General features: G+C 41.4%; 1 protein-coding gene across 1 annotated transcript in view; it reads left to right on the top strand.

Annotated features, from left to right (window-relative positions):
• The window catches only part of GLIS3 (GLIS family zinc finger 3), a 433,080-nt gene that overhangs the window by 397,305 nt on the left and 17,080 nt on the right, over positions 1-18,695 (top strand). Inside the window, exon 9 of the mRNA XM_069474177.1 lies at positions 6,211-6,386. Within this exon, the coding sequence (XP_069330278.1) occupies positions 6,211-6,386 (176 nt within the window). The remainder of the gene's footprint in view (positions 1-6,210; positions 6,387-18,695) is intronic.

The following is an 18,695-nucleotide window of genomic DNA, read 5'->3' as shown; positions in this document are numbered from 1 at the left end:
GCGGCCGTTTCTTCATTACTGAAAGCTGGTCTTGATTGTCTCAGAAGCCGAATTCAATTTGCAGTTCCCCCAGTAACGTGCTGTGATTCATTTGGGGACAAATCTGGATTGAACTGAGTCCAAGTGTCTCTTTTGTGAGACAGAAGGGAAGTATAAGTAGATACTATAGTCACCCAGATGAGTCAGCCAGGAATTCATGAAGTGATTCATAAATCGTTATAAAGACCGTTAAAGTCTGCTAAAATGGAGCGCTGGCTGGCTATACAAAGTGGGGTATTATCATTGGGAGGTTTTTTTCGATGTTAAATCAGATGTGAAATCCTTAAAACTGTGCTTTTCTTTTCAGGTTTTGAAAAGGATTCCTTTTTTCCCCCTCTGCAGTGGGCCAACTGCTAAAGCCATTTTTCATTGATTAGTTTTCACAGATGAATTTTAAAACCACCACAGATGATACCCTACAATTCTTTGGGGAAATAAAAAATACCTCCCCAAATCCATCGTAGACTAGTTTGTATCCATTATTTCTGCTCCCTGGCAGCAAATCAATAATATTTTTTGTGTGAATACAATGAAACAAGCTGTTCTAATGCATCCTTCCTTCTTCAGGAGGTCTATGGCCGCTGTGGAAGAGAGAGGGGGGAAAAACTATCCAAAGCACATACCAACGTTTAATCTATTTGATCATGTAAACACATAAATTCCTTCTTTTCAAAGTGTTAACCCCCAAAGCAGTGCTAAACCACACAGTCCCACATTGTTGGCGAGAACTGCTTGCAAATATGGCACAAATGAAGAAAAGTAGGAAATATTTATGACACATGCTTGACTTGCAACACATTCTATTAGCGAATTTTGGTAAAGAAATCAATTTATAAGCCGACATAGAAATACTCTGGACTTACAGACAGGGGACTGAAAGAGTAATGGTATGCGCCAGCTTGTACGTGAAGAACTGCAGTTCAGGATTGAGCAAGTTCACCAAAGCGAATTGAACGGCACTTGCACTGCCAGATTTTTGAAAGGTAGTAGGTTGCTGATAGCCCTTGCAGCAGCCCTGATAAAGATGAAAATCTCACATGCCCTCGAGAGTCCTCTTTCACTCCTCCCTCACCCCACCCCTCTAGCTTGCTTTGCATCTCCAGTAGAGAGGGATTTCCTACCTTCCTGGGATACAGTGGGACCTGGAGAACCAGCTTTCTGACTTTGGGCAAATCATTTCAGCTCTCCAGACCTCTTTTTTTTTTTTCTCATCCAAATAAGTGATGCTCCGGTGCCCCTTCCAGCTAGAACATTGTACGATTGTATGAAATCGTGAACTTGAAATACTCGGCTGGGAAACCCACTACCAAGAAATGAGACCCTTACACAAGATCAAGACTAACTGCTCCTAGAATGAGAAAATTAGCCAGATGAGTTAATGCTTCACTTTCTTTGAGCTTTGGTTTCTATATCTGAATATGGAGGAAAGAGTCCTGAGATTTTCTTAATAATTCTACCGGTGCTCTGATACAATGCCGAAACCACAATCTTTTACAGCTCTCAAACACTGGGATGCCTTATATCTACATTCTGTTTAGACCAGTCACTTCATAAACATGTATTGATCACCCAAAAGCCATCAGACACTCATTGTCTTAAGTACTTTGATATCCTTGACTTCCCATTTTAAAATTGTTTGTAATGCACCCCACCCTTGACTTCTCATGCTTTATATTTCTCCATAGCACTCATTTCCTCTAGCCCAATACATAGTTTGCTTACTTAAATTTATTCACTCCTGCCTCCCCTCACTAATAAGTCCACAAAGACAGAGGTGTCTCCTTTGTGGCCCTATACCTAGTACTTTAGAACAATGCCCCATACTTGGTTAGTGTTCAATAAATATTTCTTGAATGAGTAAATAAATGTTACCTCAGAATTTAGAATCCTCAGTAAGAGTTGAAATTTTATTTGTTTATTTGTTTGTTTAGTTAGTTAGTTGAGACAAGGTCTCACTCTGTCCCCTAGGCTGGAGTGCAGTGGCACGATCATAGCTCACTGCAACCTCGAACTCTTGGGCTCCAGCGATCTACCTGCCTCAGCCTCCCAAGTATCTGGGACTATAGGAGGTGCCACTGTACACGGCTAATTTTTTAATTTTTTTGTAGAGACAGGGTCTCACTATGTTGCCCAGGCTGATCTCAAACTCCTGGGCTCAAGCAATCCTGTCTCAGCCGCTCAAAGGCTGGAATTATAGGCATGAGCTACCACACCTGGTTGAGGTTATCTTTATTTTACAATTGAAATCAACGCTGGGAAAAATTAGGGAATTTACTCAAGATTACCCAGCTAGTGAGGGATGTAGCCAGGATCCAAGCCCAAGGCGGTGTGACTTCTGACCTGTCTTCTACTTTACCCATCTGCTTCTCCTGCCATTCCCACTTTTTCTGCATGTGAACCTCAACAGTCGTGTCTACATTGGGACCTACTGCTCTGCAAAATAGTCTAAGACTGAATGCTGCTGGCCTGCTTCACTGCAGAGGCGGGGAGCTCCATGAGAACAGAGGGTGGGGGCCAGGAAGGCAGAGAAGGAGGAGGGTGTAGAAGGGAAGGAGTGTGGCCAAGAAAGTACCCCCAAATAATCAGACATCCTCTAAGGTGGATTTGCAGAAACCTTTTATATGTTCCTCCTCCCCCAGAGGATTTTTTTATGGAGTTTTCAAACCTGTTCCTCACCCTTCGTTTTTTTCTTGGCAAACCATTGCTTATGCTAAGGTTATACAAACTCCTCCACCAAATGAGTGGAAATGGTTGACTCAGTTCTCTGGTTTGCTTTTGTGCAATCTGTTTCCGGTAAGCAGTGATTTTTTTTTTTTTCCCCCAGTCTGTTACTACCTATTTACAGAGCAATCATCTATTGTTTCAAAGAAGTATAAAAGGCCAAAGATGAGACTTGTAAACTATGTCCAATGAAATCTCTGAAATGTCCACTGCAGTTCAGCAGCTGGGGGACAGGATTGGACCTGAAAAGATTTCAGAAAGTCTCTCTTCTTGCTCTTGGACACGCTGTAACTCAGCAGGAATGAGAGTGATGTCATCTTGGCCTGACGTAATTAGGGAATGAGATATTCCATAGGGTACAAATGGTAAATAACTACAATTGATCCTCAGTGTTGAAATTTTTTAGGTTAGCATCAAAAAAAAAGTGTAATTCACCTTCTTCTGATTTAAAAAAATTTTAAATTTCACTTAACATTTTTTGGGTAGAATATTCAGAGCATATTCATTTTGATTTGTGTGTGTATGTTGAAGAAACAAGGTTGGAAAGTAGGTGTGGCACATAGAAAATGGGAGTCTGAGTAACTTTAACAGCAGTAAGAACAGTTTATGTTTTGCTTAGTGAATTTCTGTTTAAGTATGCATGTTTTCTGTTTGTTTATTGTTTGCTTTTGCATGAAAGGGCCTCAAACTACTCCATTTCTTGAGTTCTTTTGGCTTTTTAAATCCCTTTTCTGGCATCTCTCTTACTATGAGTTGTCAGTGATTGTTTTTGGACACTCCCAGGGGCCTTGCCTCTGACAGTGGACTCTCTTTCACCTTCATGCCTCTCCTTTTCCCTTGCCCCTGATTTTAATTTACTGTTTCTACTATACTATGAACTGGTTAACAAGTAACCAAGTTTATACAAATTAAACTTAAATTAATAGAGGCATTGTGAGAGATTTTTCAATAAAATACTATATAGTGTTTTTAGGCAGTAACAAAATTGATTTTTATCTTCTGTATTTGCAAATCGATCTTACTTATACACTCAGTTCTTCTGCTGGGCTTTTGAGCGATTAATTCTTATTTGTTTTTTTGGCCTTAGTCTAAATAATTGTGGTCACATCTTGTCACATTTCATTCTGTACATGTAAAAGTTAAAATTTTTGTACTCATTCTTTCCTTTCCAAATCAAGTCCTACTTTAGGTATATATTTATTTCACCTACAGTAGTTTAAAATTTTTATTAATACTTTAAGTGACATTATTTTTTGAAATTATATTAACTTTATACCATATAACCTCATTTATTTGAAGAACATAGAGGAAAATCCAGTCTGAATTAGCAAAATGCTAAATGTAAATTCAGTAGAAGGCATGATATTTCATCTCTCCAGGCCTCTGAGATAGCAGTGCTAAAACTTTGGTGTGTGCTCAACATAGTTTTTTCTCTACTCAATATTGTTATTTTCCTGAGTAATATTTGGTAGCCAAGACAGTGTGGCCGAGGTTTGGAACTTGCATGAATAAATGATGAGATAGAATTAGGGAGCCAATCGAAAGATCTCACTCCTTTCCCCAAAATATAAAATGGAATTACCAGTGACAGTTGTTTAATAGTGACATAGTTTGCCTTGCAATACACACCCTCCCTCTTTTTGTCCCTGGGGACCTTTAGGGACCAGGGGATCCTGGGATTGGGTGGTAATGTAATTCCTCATCCATCTCCCACCACCTCAGAGTGACTTGTGAGACATGCTAAGGACATGCTGCTCCAGGAACTGGCCTCCATATGATGAACCCTGGCGTGTGAATTTTACTAGATGTCCTCAGGGCAGTGTTAGGTAGGATTCATTTGCTGTGTTTTCTCTCAAGGCCATTCGGCACATCTTCCTGGATAATTCTGATTAAGATGATACACTTGGAAAACATATATTTGTCGGGCCCAGGACACTGAGTTCCTATTCTCTTTCAGCAAAATGAAAATGTACACGGTCAATGAAGCAGGCATCCTAACCCAGCTGGTTTGCTTAAGCTCCCCTGACTTCTTTGAGGCTAACAAGTTTAAATCCTCCCTTCTTCATTCTTACGTCACCTTCTTATGTAGCCTCACCATACCTCATAAGCAAAAAGCCAAAGAACACGAGATTTTGTCCCATGCTTTCTTAGTGCTGCAATACAAATGTATTAATAGAGGCTCTGCCTTATTAAATATTCCAGTTCAGAACGTTTCTAATTACTTTATAACCTTGACTGGTTCATCTTCCCTTTTTATCATCTATGGCCCTACACCAAGGCCCAGCAAAGTGAAGTTATTGATTCCTGTGAAATACACAATGTAAGCAGATTGTAGAATGACCTGTACATGTTAGTGCAAAACAAAGCCTTTCTTCACAGTACAAGAAACAGCCGATTAAAACTTTTCAGCTTAATGGGACTTTTGGGGGAACTAAACAATTCATTGCTACTGTAGTTTTCCTCAGAGTTATTTTGCTGCTTCATTTCACTTGTGGCAGAGTCCCTGCGCCTTTCTCTGCTATATTTGTGCCTGTCCTCTACTGAACTGGCATCGAGGATCATTTTGATAATCTGTGGACATTGCCAGCTTTAACATTGTTCTCACAAGTACACCTTCCCGTCAATGATAGAAAGCATAAATTGGCGTTTTAAGCCTAGTAAGTCAGATCCTGCCAATTTTCCCTTACAATTGGAAGATCAATGTACAATCGTCTATTTTATATCCCAGGTTACTTGACAGTGTCACGTTATTTAAACACCACTATGTCCACCCTCAGAAACTACCAATGGTCTTATTGTGATTGGCACATATGACTATAAAAGATGTCCCACATGGTGTTCATGTTACACCCTCAGGAATGTTCTTTGCCAAGCACAGAACCCACACAGATCTCTTGGGTTCTGGGTTTCAAACCACACTTGACCTTTGAGGTTTAAGTTAATTTATTTTTGGCAAAAGAAAATGTGTTGCTTAAAGAGAACAGGATTCGAGAGGCTCATAATAAAAACTTACAACAACACTTCTTGGACCTCAGATATGTCTTACAAAACAAAATGTTTATGAGCTAAGTGTAAATGATTCAGAAACATACGGATCAAATTTCCCCTAAAATGCAAATAGATTTTAAAAATTAGCAGAAACAGGGCTTGGCAAAAGATGGGCTTTGAATTTCACCAAACCCTGTGTATTTGTAATGCAGTTTAAGAATCTTGACAAATCCAAACTATGACTAGGTTTTCCCTTTGTTGGTCTCTTTTATTCCCTCAGATTCTTATTTGAGAATTCAGTGGTTAATAAGGAGAGAGAAAAGTCCTGAAGGTTTTTTTAAAGGGCTGGTTGTCACACTCTTGGACAGCCAGAATGGGAATTTAGAATTTGGCTTTGGAGAGTTTGTCTTGGTTCCTGCTGTTTTACGTCCCTTATGTTTCCTTTCATAATTATTTTCTCAGGTTTGCACCTCCTGCTCCATCTCCTCACCACATCAGCCCCCGGAGAGTCCCAGCTCCTTCTTCAATACTGCAGAGGACACAGCCTCCCCATACCCAGCAGCCTTCAGGCTCTCACCTGAAGTCCTACCAACCAGAAACAAACTCTTCTTTTCAACCAAATGGTATCCATGTCCATGGTAAGCGTGGAGCTGGCAATCCTTTGAGTTTTGAAAACTGACGTTGTGCTGTTGCTTTTAATCAAGTGTCTTAGTTACCAGTTGCCGATGTCACATGTTCTGTTGTTCACCAGACTTAGGCTTTTATTACTTTCCTCTAAAATTTCACACTTAATAAGCATGAAGTCCTATAGTCTCTTCCTGGCGTTGGTCCTAAGATGGTATGATTTATGACACCCCAAACTGGTCAGCTCAAGGCAATGATCCGTTCATTAACTGGTTCTCTAAAACCTAGCAACAGCATTTTGTTCCTAAACAGTCAACAGCCCATGTAAAAAGACACGACAGGAGTCCTATGCCCAGGCATGCCTCTCGTCTCATAGGTCTTTGCCCTCATTCCCATATGCCCACATCCTCTCCATCCTTCAAGGCCCAGAGGAAATGACACCTCCTCCCTGAAGCCTTTCCTGATCCCCCAGCTGACATAATCGCTCCTGGCTCTAAGCTTGGATAGCATATCACCTGTGTCTCTCTGATAGTACCTATGCTCACTCTACCTTGTGATTTACTTATGTATGAGGAAAACGTACCTTGGCTGTTAATGTGCAAGCTTCTTTCTGAGGTTAGAATTTTCTGACCCATTGTCATATCTTGTAGGGAACTTCACAGAGTTCTTCGCATGTAGTAAAGACACACAGAGGCTCGTTAGGTGAATGGAGGAAGAAAAGGGGAGGAAGAAAGCGAAAGAGATCACAGTGGTTTCCAAAATGTACAAATCTTGTGTTTAATGGGGAACGTGCACGGAGAACTAAGTCTGGCTTAATATGTTTTTTTATTTAAATCCGTTTTGCCAATTCAGGCATATAATGTCTTAGTGAACATCCACAGAAGGTTGAATTGCCAAATCATATAGACCCAACTGTCTTAGCCTTTTACTTCCTGGGGCAGTCAGTCCTTCTGTTACAGGCAGAAGAGATGCTGTCTAGTTAGGCTAAGTGTTTGAACTTCTGAAAAATATGACTGTCCTCCATCTGCCTCTTCCTAATTCCTGAATTTTCTCTATATGAGTTATTACTTGAAATCAATGGGTGGCATCCTCAAACAAATCTAAATCAATATTCAACCGGCATGTGAATAAGTGTTAATAATTTCCTAAGATGGCAGAACCAAGCAGTGCTATGGAGCTAGGCTTGGCTAAGAACATCAGAGCAAAGGCCTGAACAGCAAAGCGGAGGCAATATAAACACAGTGGCTGGCTGTAGGAAGGAAAAGACTTTAAAAAGCCAGGGCTACTTTCTCTGGCTCAGTGTCCCATCCATCTCTTCTCCCACATCTGCAGTGTAGCCACACAAATCCCCTGTTTCCCGACAAAACTTGGACTTGTACCCTTCTTTAGACCTGTGATAATTTTTACCTTCTGTCTATAAATTTCTTCTCAAGCTTTAGTTACATATTTATTCAACCAAGAAATGTTTCTTGAGTGCTTACGATGCACATGGCAAGGCATGTATAAGAAAGACAAATAGAGCCCTCTCCCTTCCGAGCAGGGCCTGCCAGCCCCGTCAAAGGAGCTCGTCTACTAGGGGAGACGCTGGGCTTCTGAGCTGTGAAGCCATCCTCACCCCTCCAGGCAGGAGGCTCACAGCGCGAGAGTGGGCTACGTGGAATGCCGAGGGGGTCGTTGATTCCGAGTCACACATTTTTTACCTTCACATTTTAGCATCGCTGAAATCTGGACATATCTCACAGTGAGTGGCATCGTATAATTGGCAGTGATTTTTCTTTCTGGTACGATACAGAATAATGGAGCCTTGCATAGTCCATGGTGTCACAGTTCCAGTGAAATGCAGTATAACACACTTTGATTGCAACTGTGAAACACATTTTTAAAAATTTAAAAATTAACCTATGTGTAGGAAAAAAATTGGAAGAAGACTCTCTAAAATATTGATGGTTTTGTATCAGGGTGGTAGGAAAACAGGCAATTTCTTCTTTTTTCTGCCTTCTAAAGAAATTTTTAAAAGGGTTTTTGGAATGAGACCAATTTGAATGCAAATACTAGTCTACTCTGAACTGGGTGACTGGGGGCAAATTATTGAGCCTCAATTCACGTTTGTTAGATGGGGAGAGTTTTATCGATCCTCTCATCAACTGTAGGGAGGCCTTGACAAGAAAAGCACCTGGCACAGAGTAGGAGCTTAATTAATTTAATGCTTTTTCTTCTACGCCCTTCTTTTTTTTTTTTTTTTTTTTATGAGACTCTCTGAGAATAGGGATGATGTCTGTAGCTCTGGGCAAACATAGTACTTGGTGCAAGGTAGGAATTTAGTAAATATTTACTGAATAAGTGATTGATACTCTCTCATTCAGCAAATGAATAATGAAACAAGAGGATACAGAAAATGGGATCTGCCTTACGCCTTTGCCCTACCTCTTGGCAAAATACTCTTCTCCTGTATCTCCGTTTTTTAGTTAAATAATGAATATGTTGTCAACTTGAAGTTGTTGGGGTTCTTTTAACTTTCATATTTTAATTGTTAAAAATTCCCATGGCCAGTGAGAAACTGCCAACATCAGCCCTAAAAATAAATTCAAGATACAGTTTGGCAAATTGGGAAATCATGACTTTCCCGGAAAGACGGGCAAGGGGGTGAGGGGACTGTGATGAGGGCACAAAGGGAATGCCCATGTGTCAGCCACTGGGCCACGGCTAGGAATTAGAGGACAGGAATGCAGATGCAACCTTACTCCCTCCTACAAGCATTTTTCTGAAAATGTTTTTCTGCAACTTTCTAGGCACATGCACTTCTCATCAACTACTCTTTAGAATTAGGACAAAATTCATCCTCAGTTTTTCAAGTGGGTGATACAATGCTGGGAGTGAGACAAGACCTTAATTAGTTGCATTTATTCATCATGCCTTTTGGCTTTTGTTGGACGAGTTTGCTGGATGGAGTTATACAGCATTCTGGTAACAGGGAACTTCGTCTCCTAATAAAATCCAATTTTTAAAGCCTCAAGCAGTGCCAAGGCTGCTAACGCTGTAGCTACAGTGGTGTTTGTTCTCTCTTTCAAGAAGTTCATGACTTTAATGAGCATCGTCACCCCCATCTCCTCTGTACTCCCTGCAGTAGGTAGAGGTCAGGGATAAATGTCATCACTGTATTTTTAGAGATGAGAACTGAGACATATAAGAATATAAAATGTCTGGGCATCACTACCTTGGCAAACTACGCAGGCACCTTTAACAAGAGGTCTACATTTCAAGCCACATCTTTAATCAACAACATGTTTCTAAGTTAAAGGCACACCAAAGTAAATACGTGTTTGTATTTTTCCATGGGGAAATTTAGATGCCTGTATGTAGATGCTGTTGCATTACTGAAAACCTCTGAAAGTTAGAACTCAGAGGGGCTTTGGTCTTACAGATGAAGAAGATGAGGTTCGTTGAGTTTTGTTAATTGTGCCATACTAGGTGATACTGAGCCTAGACACTGTGTACTCTATGGATATTTTTATTAAGAGGCATTTTGTAAAAGGCATACTTTGAAAAGATTAATAGCATCGCCTTTTCAAGTTTACTCGTCTAGTGAATGACCCAGGACCAGAGCTCAGTTTTGTTGATTCTGCATCCACCTCATTGTTTCATGTTGCCTTCATTAGTAAGGGGGATAAAGTATTGTTTCTTTTAATGTTTGAATGTTGACAGCATTTATGGTCTCTGTTTGGGTGACATCTCCAAGGCAACTTCTGAGTATATTTTAGTCCTTTATTTTAGATGTAAACATGAAGGCACTCTTTCCAATCATGTAAGCTTGTTCTTTAGTCTTTTCTTTCTCATTAGGACAATTCTCTTGCCCATGTAAGCTTCAGAATTTTGCCTGGATTAGTTGCCCAAGAGTTGATATTTGTATATTTTGTTATGGTACTAATGGATTTCTTTTTAAATTCCCTATTCACTCTGGGGTATTAGCATGCCATGGGAATTCCTAGAACAGCATTTTCACAACCTTCCCACTGCTGGACCTGTCAAGGAGAGGCCAAGTTCAGTTCAGCAAGTTTTTCTTGGTCACCCACTATGTGCCAGGCAAACATGAATGCCATTTAATCAATGCAATGTGATCCGTGCAGTCGTAGGTGTAAAAGGCACCTGATTTATTCAGAGGAAAGTGTCAGAAAAGACTTCTTAGAGGCGATGCTTGAATAGGGCTTCCAGTGTTCATTGGACAGGCCAAGTGGGGAAGGGCATTCCAGGGAGAGGGGAAGCAGAGTGCACCAATGACAGCGTGGTGTGTGCATAGTAGGAAGAGCCAAAGGGAGTTTGCGTGTGGCTGGAGTGCTTAGGTTAAACCATGGAATGGAGGAGGCAATGACTAGAGAACTAGCGAGGCCAGCCCATAAAGGATTTTGTGACATGCTAAGTGTAATGCTACAGAATAAAGAAGTCAGTCTCGTATTTTAGGAGAGTCAAGTAGAGCGCCGTATAGAGAATGGGATGAGAGAGGTAGAAACATTAAGCTGTAACTGTTGGGATTATATTGGGCTACATGTATAGAACAACCAAACAACAGTGACTTAAAGAGTTCATTTCACTCAGATACAACTGGTAAATAGGAGAACGATGTCAGGATAATGTGGAATTGTATTTTTTCCTAGACAAAGAGAGCTGGAATAGCAAGAGAAGAATTGCAAAAGCCTTCCGCCTACCTGCTTCACAGGCAGGAGCCCTTTCAGCTCGATCTTAATAAAATTTGAAATAAGCACAACCCCAGAGAGGTGCACAGCCAGCCTGGCATGGCCCTCGGCTAATGGCAGATCACACTCCCTCCCATGTGCTGGGCTCTGCTGTCACCTGTTGTCTCAGCACCTGCGAGCCAACGTTTCCAGTTGATTTTTTGGTGCATTTGTAATGACCACACAGCAGCCTACAGCCACATTGAACTAGCCACCCTGGCCGCCCAAATTCCCCCTCGAACATTTTTGTTACTGCTGTAATTAGAAGGTTTCATAAATTTTGAGTGGTCTCTCCCAATCGTAATAGTTTCCCCAAAGATCCTGTTGTTGGTGATACAGATTTGTGCAGGGCACAAGCCTCTTTAGGATTTATTTATCATGTTATAGCAGCAACACCAGAGTATGGATTTACTCTTCTGGAACAAGATGTCTGGGGAGGAGAAGCAGCTCCACAGTCTATGGTGTCTAAGCCTCCTCTCATCTTCCTGCTTTGTCCTCTTTAACAGACAGTTTCCATCCTCCTGGTCACAGTATGAAGGCTGACATTCTACACATCTTGCCCCAGTTTCAGGCAGAGAGGAGGGTGGAGAAGCTTAGTCACGTGGCAAAGGGTGGGGGGAGACGGATGTTTTAGTGCATTGCCATGCTGAACAAAACTGGAGTTCTGTTAATAATGTTTACTGGATATGCACACTGTAGGGTCTGCCAGACGCTCTCTGGGATGGTTTTCTGATTTGCAAAATGGGCCTAGTACTACATGCCTCACAGATTTATGCATACGCCTCTTAGAAAGCAGTGGTAGCGTTCAGAGCCCTCTTTCTGAGCGTTCTGCTGCATTTTCTGCGCTGCTCATCCGTTCTCTTAGGTTTCTGTACTTTCCTCTGCTAGCTCTTGTTTTCACCCCTCTGGAGTCTCCAGTGGCCAACACAAAGATTTCTGTCATCCATGGTCCAGTTATTAGATTTCATTAGGAAAACACCATGGAGCTGCCTCCTCAGCCTGGGCCGTTTGATATCAGCACAGCAGCAGCAGGAAGTGGGAGCCTTCCCTGTTGGTCACGGCTCCTGTGGTTCCTAAGCTGTCTTTCTCATGATTTAAAGCGTGCCCTGTCTGCAGGCCCCGAAAAAGCAGGCCAGTCAGCTCCCAGACAATGGTGGCATTTTCCTACCTCAGTATGGAGCTGTAAGCTTGTCAGCCCAGTTCAAATTGACTGCACCAGAAAACAAAGGGTTCCCAGCCACCAACAGGCCTCCAAGAACAAAACGCGTTGTACGTGGCTTGTCCTACCAAAGAGCCAAAGCATCTTTCAAACTATGGAAGTCTCAGAGCATTGATATTTAAATGGCAGTGAGGTGGCAGGTACAAGTTTAACTAACGGCTTCCTCTGTTGGCTGTTTACTCGCATCGATTGTGCAATGGTACCTTCCAGTACCTTCCGGGAAGAGGCCTATGGGTTGTAGCCACAACTGATCTCATTGCTGGGGATTTATAGTGTTAAATCTTTAAAGGTTATATTTGTATAGGGAGATTTTAAAGACAATAAACATACTCCCCTCCACAGGAAGTTTAGTCACAACTGCATGTGTGAGGTTGTGAAATAACAAAGTAGCAAGTCTAGAAATTGTATTGCTTAGAACTTAAGCATGTGTCACAACTTCTTGAACTCTGAGGAAGATAAATATAAGTGATTGTAAATCAACAGCGGAATAGACTTCACTGAGAAAGTTGTGACATAGTCACAAAAGAAATGAGCCAGCGAGTGCACTTCATGTTATCTCGATGTTGTCATCAGCAGTCATAATCAGGAATAATTTTCCGTTCCAGCTATGATGCTATTAATGTTCACATAGTACTAGGATTGATGATTAGATTCAGAGAAATCCTTAATTACTTTTATATACTTAATTACTACAAAATTACCCCAAGAACAGTTTTACATAAGTAGCACTTGATAAATTCTGACAGTGTGCTAATGCTAAAAAACAAAAGTTAAATTTAGGTGTGTGTGTGGGGTGCAGTCAGCATTTCAACATGCTGGGTTTTGTAGGAGGGGTGTGAGATGGTCATCTTACCCAGAAAAGCTGTTTGAATGATTGATCACGGAAATGACTGAACCATGAATAATCTGCATCCATAATTAAGCATTTGCACACACAAGTGCGTAAGCGCGGCTTGTGCACGCGCGCACACACACACACACACACGCACACACACACAGATGAACCCCACCAGATTCATGTGCCATTCGATCAATAAGGATATTAAGACATGAGTCTTAATTAAATTGTCAGTTGCCTCAAGATAGGGACTGTATCCTCCCACAATGTTTTGCACACCGTAAGTGCTTAATAATTGTCCATTGAATAAATGTGAATGAAAGGAAGAGAAAGAGGCCAGGCCTGGTGGCTCATACCTATAATCCTAGCACTCTGGGAGGCCGAGGTAAGAGGATCACTTGAGCTCGGGAGTTCGAGACCAGCCTGAGCAAGAGTAAGACCCCATCTCTACTGAAAATAGAAAAAATTGGCCGGGCGTAGTGGCGCATGCCTGTAGTCCCAGCTACTTGGGAGGCTGAGTCAGGAGGATTGCTTGAGCCCAGGAGTCTGAAGTTGCTGTGAGCTAGGCTGATGCCACAGTACTCTAGCCAGGGCAACAAAGTGAGACTGTCTCAAAAAAAAAAAAAAGAAGAAGAAGAAAAAGAGGAAGAAAGGGATTTTGCTCATGGCTTCTTAGACTGATGGGTACAATTAGCTTTTGTCAAAATTGTGGCTTCCGGTCAAGTTCCCAGGGTCCCTCTTGTATCCGGGCACCTCCCTGCCCCCCTCTTTAGATACCCAGTGCTGACTAACTTTCTGAGCCCGCTCCCTACAGGAAATGGTATAATTTACTGATTCCTTTCCACATTAAGGTAAATGTAATACAATACGCCTTCTCCTGGGTATTTGCATTTTAAAAAGGGATACCTGAGACACAGCTGGTGTTGGGTATCTAGTAGTGAAATTCCTTTAGTTAGTAATGTGATTGAACATCTTTTCATTGAACACCAAAGGAAGTTTTAATAATAAGAGGGATTAAATAACAGGAACTATGACTTGGTTTTTTATATTATTTAAGCAGTTTACCAGTCAAGTTTTGTCATTTGCAGCATGATAGTTTGTTTTTTTAATTGGAACTCAAAAATTTATTGATGAGTATGGAATACCCAGGAAACCTCCACTTCTTTGACTATAGTGACTTCTCTGTCAGTTACCTTAAAGACACCTGTAGAAAAGTATTTCGTGAACAGTCTTATAAATTTAGTGCTTTTTCACTGTTTTGGGGAAGTAATGACATCCTTCCAGAAGCAAATGTTCTGTCTTATATCCGAAAACACATGAAATTTAGCCTTTAAGGAATGGAGCTCTTAAAATCAATTAAATATTTTTCTTATAACTCCATTTTAGGGCCTGCTCTCTGTTGGACTCTTCAGAGCTAAACGTGTTAATGGCAATCTGTGTCTTGTAATTCTTGTATTTTTAATTGGAACTTTCCTTGTAAATGTGATAAACAATTGCTGGTTTAGAGGGGGAAAAAAAAAACAAAACATGAATAGCTGTGGGTGGAGCTTCCTTAAAGGAAAGGGGAAAAATAAACCACACATCAGGAACATGTGGGTTACTGGTTGGTGAGGCCACTGTGTTAATAAAACAGAACAACAAACACAATAAAACACCAGAACTGGCTTGATCTGTTCCCATTCAGATCATCTGAGCTCAGCAACATGTTGCAAAACAATGCCAGTTTCCTTTTCATTTCTCGTTGGTTTACTTAAAATTCTGAATGCTCCTTCTTATTATAGGATTTTCCTTCTCTAACCAGATTGTTCAGACTAAACCCTCTGTTTCACTTTTTTTTTTTTTTTTTTTTTGTACAAGGTCTTTGAGAACTAGACCTTACGAAATGCAAGTCCGTTGAAATATATTCAGGCATTTTTCTAAATCATCTAAGGTGACTATTATAATACCAAATTCTCCCTTCCTACATTTTTGCACCAAGCCCAACCTCATATCACACATGCCAAAGCAAGTTCTTAAATTTTCTTATCATTATAGCAAAATGATTCAGGGACTCTGAATTAGCCGAGTAATTACCCAGGGTTCTTTGCCTCTGTGGGTCTGGGCTGATGCCACATTTTTATCAGTATTAATCAGGTCAGCGGCAGTGCCTACATTTATATTTTAATATATGTTTTATAAATTACTCTTACAGACATAATTTTTTATGAGTGCTGCTAACTATGGGTATATAGAAACTGCTCAATAAAATATTTGTTGGATGAATACCTGAATCCTCATTATAATCTTGTGAAGAGAGTAAGAAATACATTTTTACCCCAGTTTAGAGATGAAGCTCAGAGTAGCTGAGTAAGCTCTTTGATGTTGGCATGGATGGCCCCATCCCAACATCAAAGATCTTACTCAACTACTGAAATCACGTAAGGTGTTCTGTGGGTGAGTTTAGTTGTTCAGTTTTCCCGCCCACTCTGTTTTCTCTCTTCAGGCTCAGTGGCCTCTCTGTCACCCAGCAGAAAAGGGAGACTCAGAGCAGCAAAACCCTCCAGGTCACTTGGATACGACCTGTCATATTTCCATCACCTTCGTTTCTTCTTTCATTTAAGAAATCAGTGAGAGAAAGGGAAGTCACATTATTTTCTGAAACTTGATAGACTGTTGTGTAATAAGGTTCATAGAACAGAATGTCTGAGCTACATTGTGCTTTTTCTCACCATCACATTTTAACCAGAGGCTCTAGCTGTGGGTGTCATTCACTCACCCATTTATTCATTCTCAAATACTCAGTTCCTACTTTGTGCCAAGTCCTGTTCTGGGTGTGAGAGCTACATCAATGAAGAAAATAAACAAGAATTCCTTCCCATCCTAAACGTATATCTAAGGGGTATCTGGAGTCTGTGATATTAGTTAGTAGGGTGTATTTCTTGACAAGCAAAGCCTTTGAACACAATCATCAAAAAATATTCCTCACGGACCATGTGCAGGCATGGAATCATGTTGTCTTTGTGTTCCTTACAGCACTTGGCATATTTTGAGATGCCTACTACATACTTAAAATTAAGAGTTTAGTGTGCAGTGGAACGAGATTAAGCAGGAAAGGAAGGACCGTGTAGACTAGACATACTCATCAGAGTGGGCCTCCCAGGTGGCAATGGGTAGAAGTCTGCCTAACAGGAAAAGTGGAGCAGAGATGATAGATCATAAATCAGGTTGTCCGTATTAATAGTTAATGTCCACAAGGTCTGACAAGATGAAAAGGCAAGTTTCCTGGCAGCCAGATGGGAGGAGTGATGGACATCCTGGGATCTAGTGACATTTGCCAGGTTTCACAAATACAACATCTACTCTCCTATCTCAAAGCCACATATATAGACTTCTGTACTCTTTTACTTCAAGCCTAGATGTAATCTCGACATAGTAGTCCAGATGGTATGTTTTGGGGAGGCCTAACAGTGTCTAACAGAGCATTAGCTATGAGGCAGAGGTTCACGGGGAGAAATAATTAAGTCACTGGATCACTGGCAAGGGTGAGATGGGGACTACTCCTGGATTAGAGTGCTGGAAAATTGTATAATCACAGACTTGGATTCAGAGAAGCAAGAAGCTACCTAGTTAGTAGAGCGGATATGATGTGGGAGTTTGCTTACAGCTAGACAACAGAAGTCTAGGCCGCAAGATCAGTGTGGGGCCAACAGTGAGACCAAGCCTTCTGAGTCATTCAAATGAGGTCCCATGATTTCACCTTGACCAAAAACTGACATGTGAGAGACAGGCGCTGGGGGAAGGAGCCAGGCAAGTCATCTGGATCCAAATCTGCTGAGAGTGTAATTCAAGGCCACTTTGGAACAGTCATCACTTTATCCCCAAGAGCCCCAAGGCCCAGCAGAAAGGGCTGGGAGCCAGCCCAAGGGAAAGAGATGCCCATGGGAAGAGCTCTCCTTCCCCATTTCAGATGAAATCAGAGCTGGCCTGTTTTTTGTTTTTTGTTTTTTGTTTTAATTGGCATTTCATTTGGAAAGCTTTCAGGTGTTTGTAAATCATCTAAAGATGTTCTTAGAAGCTCTCAAACATTAATGTAAGAAATACCTTGTTAAACACACAGTTCTGGGCCCTTCCTTCCGAGCTTCTGATTCACTAAGTCTGCTGCAGAACCCAGGAATGTGCTTGTTGAACAAACCTTCTCAGGTGGAGCTGATGCTGGGGGCACCCTCTTTTAGAATCACTGGCCTAGACCCTAAGTGTAGGGCTCAGTGCCCCCTCCCCATGGCTTTCCAATCAGAGATGATCCAAAGGAAGCGATTTGCCTGCGGCTGGGGAGGTGAATACTTTCTACCTTCCTTCTCCCTGTATCTCCTGGGAAGTCCTTGAAAAAGCTGGAGAGAACCAAGATGGCTCTCGTGGAGCTCAGGGCAGGCTAAAGGGAATTGAGATGCAGCAACATTTTCTTTTCACATTCCTTTAAATCTCTGCCTGGAATCTTCTTCTCTGCTAGACCTTTCTTCTCTGCTGTAGCTTTCTTGGAAAGAGAAGGGCACATAGAATGAAATCTTCATTTTTTTGCCATACTTCCCTTGTGCTGGTTTAGGTCCAAGTACCCCTGAGTCCAAAGGTTGCCTTATGGGAAAGGGCCTGAACTAACCATGGGCAGATTTACCTCCATCTGCCAAGAAAGTAGGATGAGAAGTAACATCAGGCTTCTGACAAGACAGTAGGAGCTAGAATTTTCAGTGGGTTTTATTGTTGGCAAAATATTTTCACACTTATTATTTCATTTGGTCCTTGCAGCCACCCAGTAGCAGTGTATAGACCAGCAACGAGGGGTCTCTGCTCATAGAAAAATTCCCAGTCCATCCTTACTAACCTTAAGCAGTGGGCAGTGTTTGCCTCACAACACTATCAGATCTATAATGTCCGAATCCTCCATCCTTCATTCCAGGTCTTGCTTGTATCCAGAATTTCTGATTTACAGAGAGTAGCTGGCAGGTGACAGAGTGTGGGTGGCTACTCTTGGGCAACCGGGCACTGAATCATTTGTTCTCTGTGATGCTTCTTCTTCCTACTTTGAGGATGGTGCTGCCACATGAGTATTATTATATCCTTTTATAAACAGGGAATCATAGGGTCAGAGAGGCTATGGTTTGCTCCAGGCCACACAGCCAGTAAATGGCAAAGCTGGCTTCCAAACCTGTCTCAGACTCCTCAGGTCTTCTAGGTTTTGAGAGTCTCTATTTTATGTCATTTCTGAATGTGCATGATCACTGTCAGAATTCACTGAACCAGGACACTATAACTGTATATATCGGTGCATGGCAATTTCTGAGACACATTGCAATTAGTTTACTTTGGCAGCTTATCATTTTGAGAATTTGGAAACCATAGGCCACCACGTGCTAGGGTTTTGGGTGGCTTGGCGGGTGTTTAAATGAGAATCGATTACATCTTTTAGCCAAGAGTGTTTCACGCATGCCTTGTTTCTCACTCTGCTCTGTCTCCTTTCCTTATTGTCCCTTGCAACAAATGCTCTGCCCACTCCCGTCTTCTTATT

Source organism: Eulemur rufifrons, chromosome 7, assembly GCF_041146395.1.
Source record: "Eulemur rufifrons isolate Redbay chromosome 7, OSU_ERuf_1, whole genome shotgun sequence".
In the NCBI taxonomy this organism is placed as follows: domain Eukaryota; kingdom Metazoa; phylum Chordata; class Mammalia; order Primates; family Lemuridae; genus Eulemur; species Eulemur rufifrons.
The sequence above is the reverse complement of the archived record's forward strand: the minus strand, read 5'-3'. Positions and strand labels throughout refer to the sequence as shown.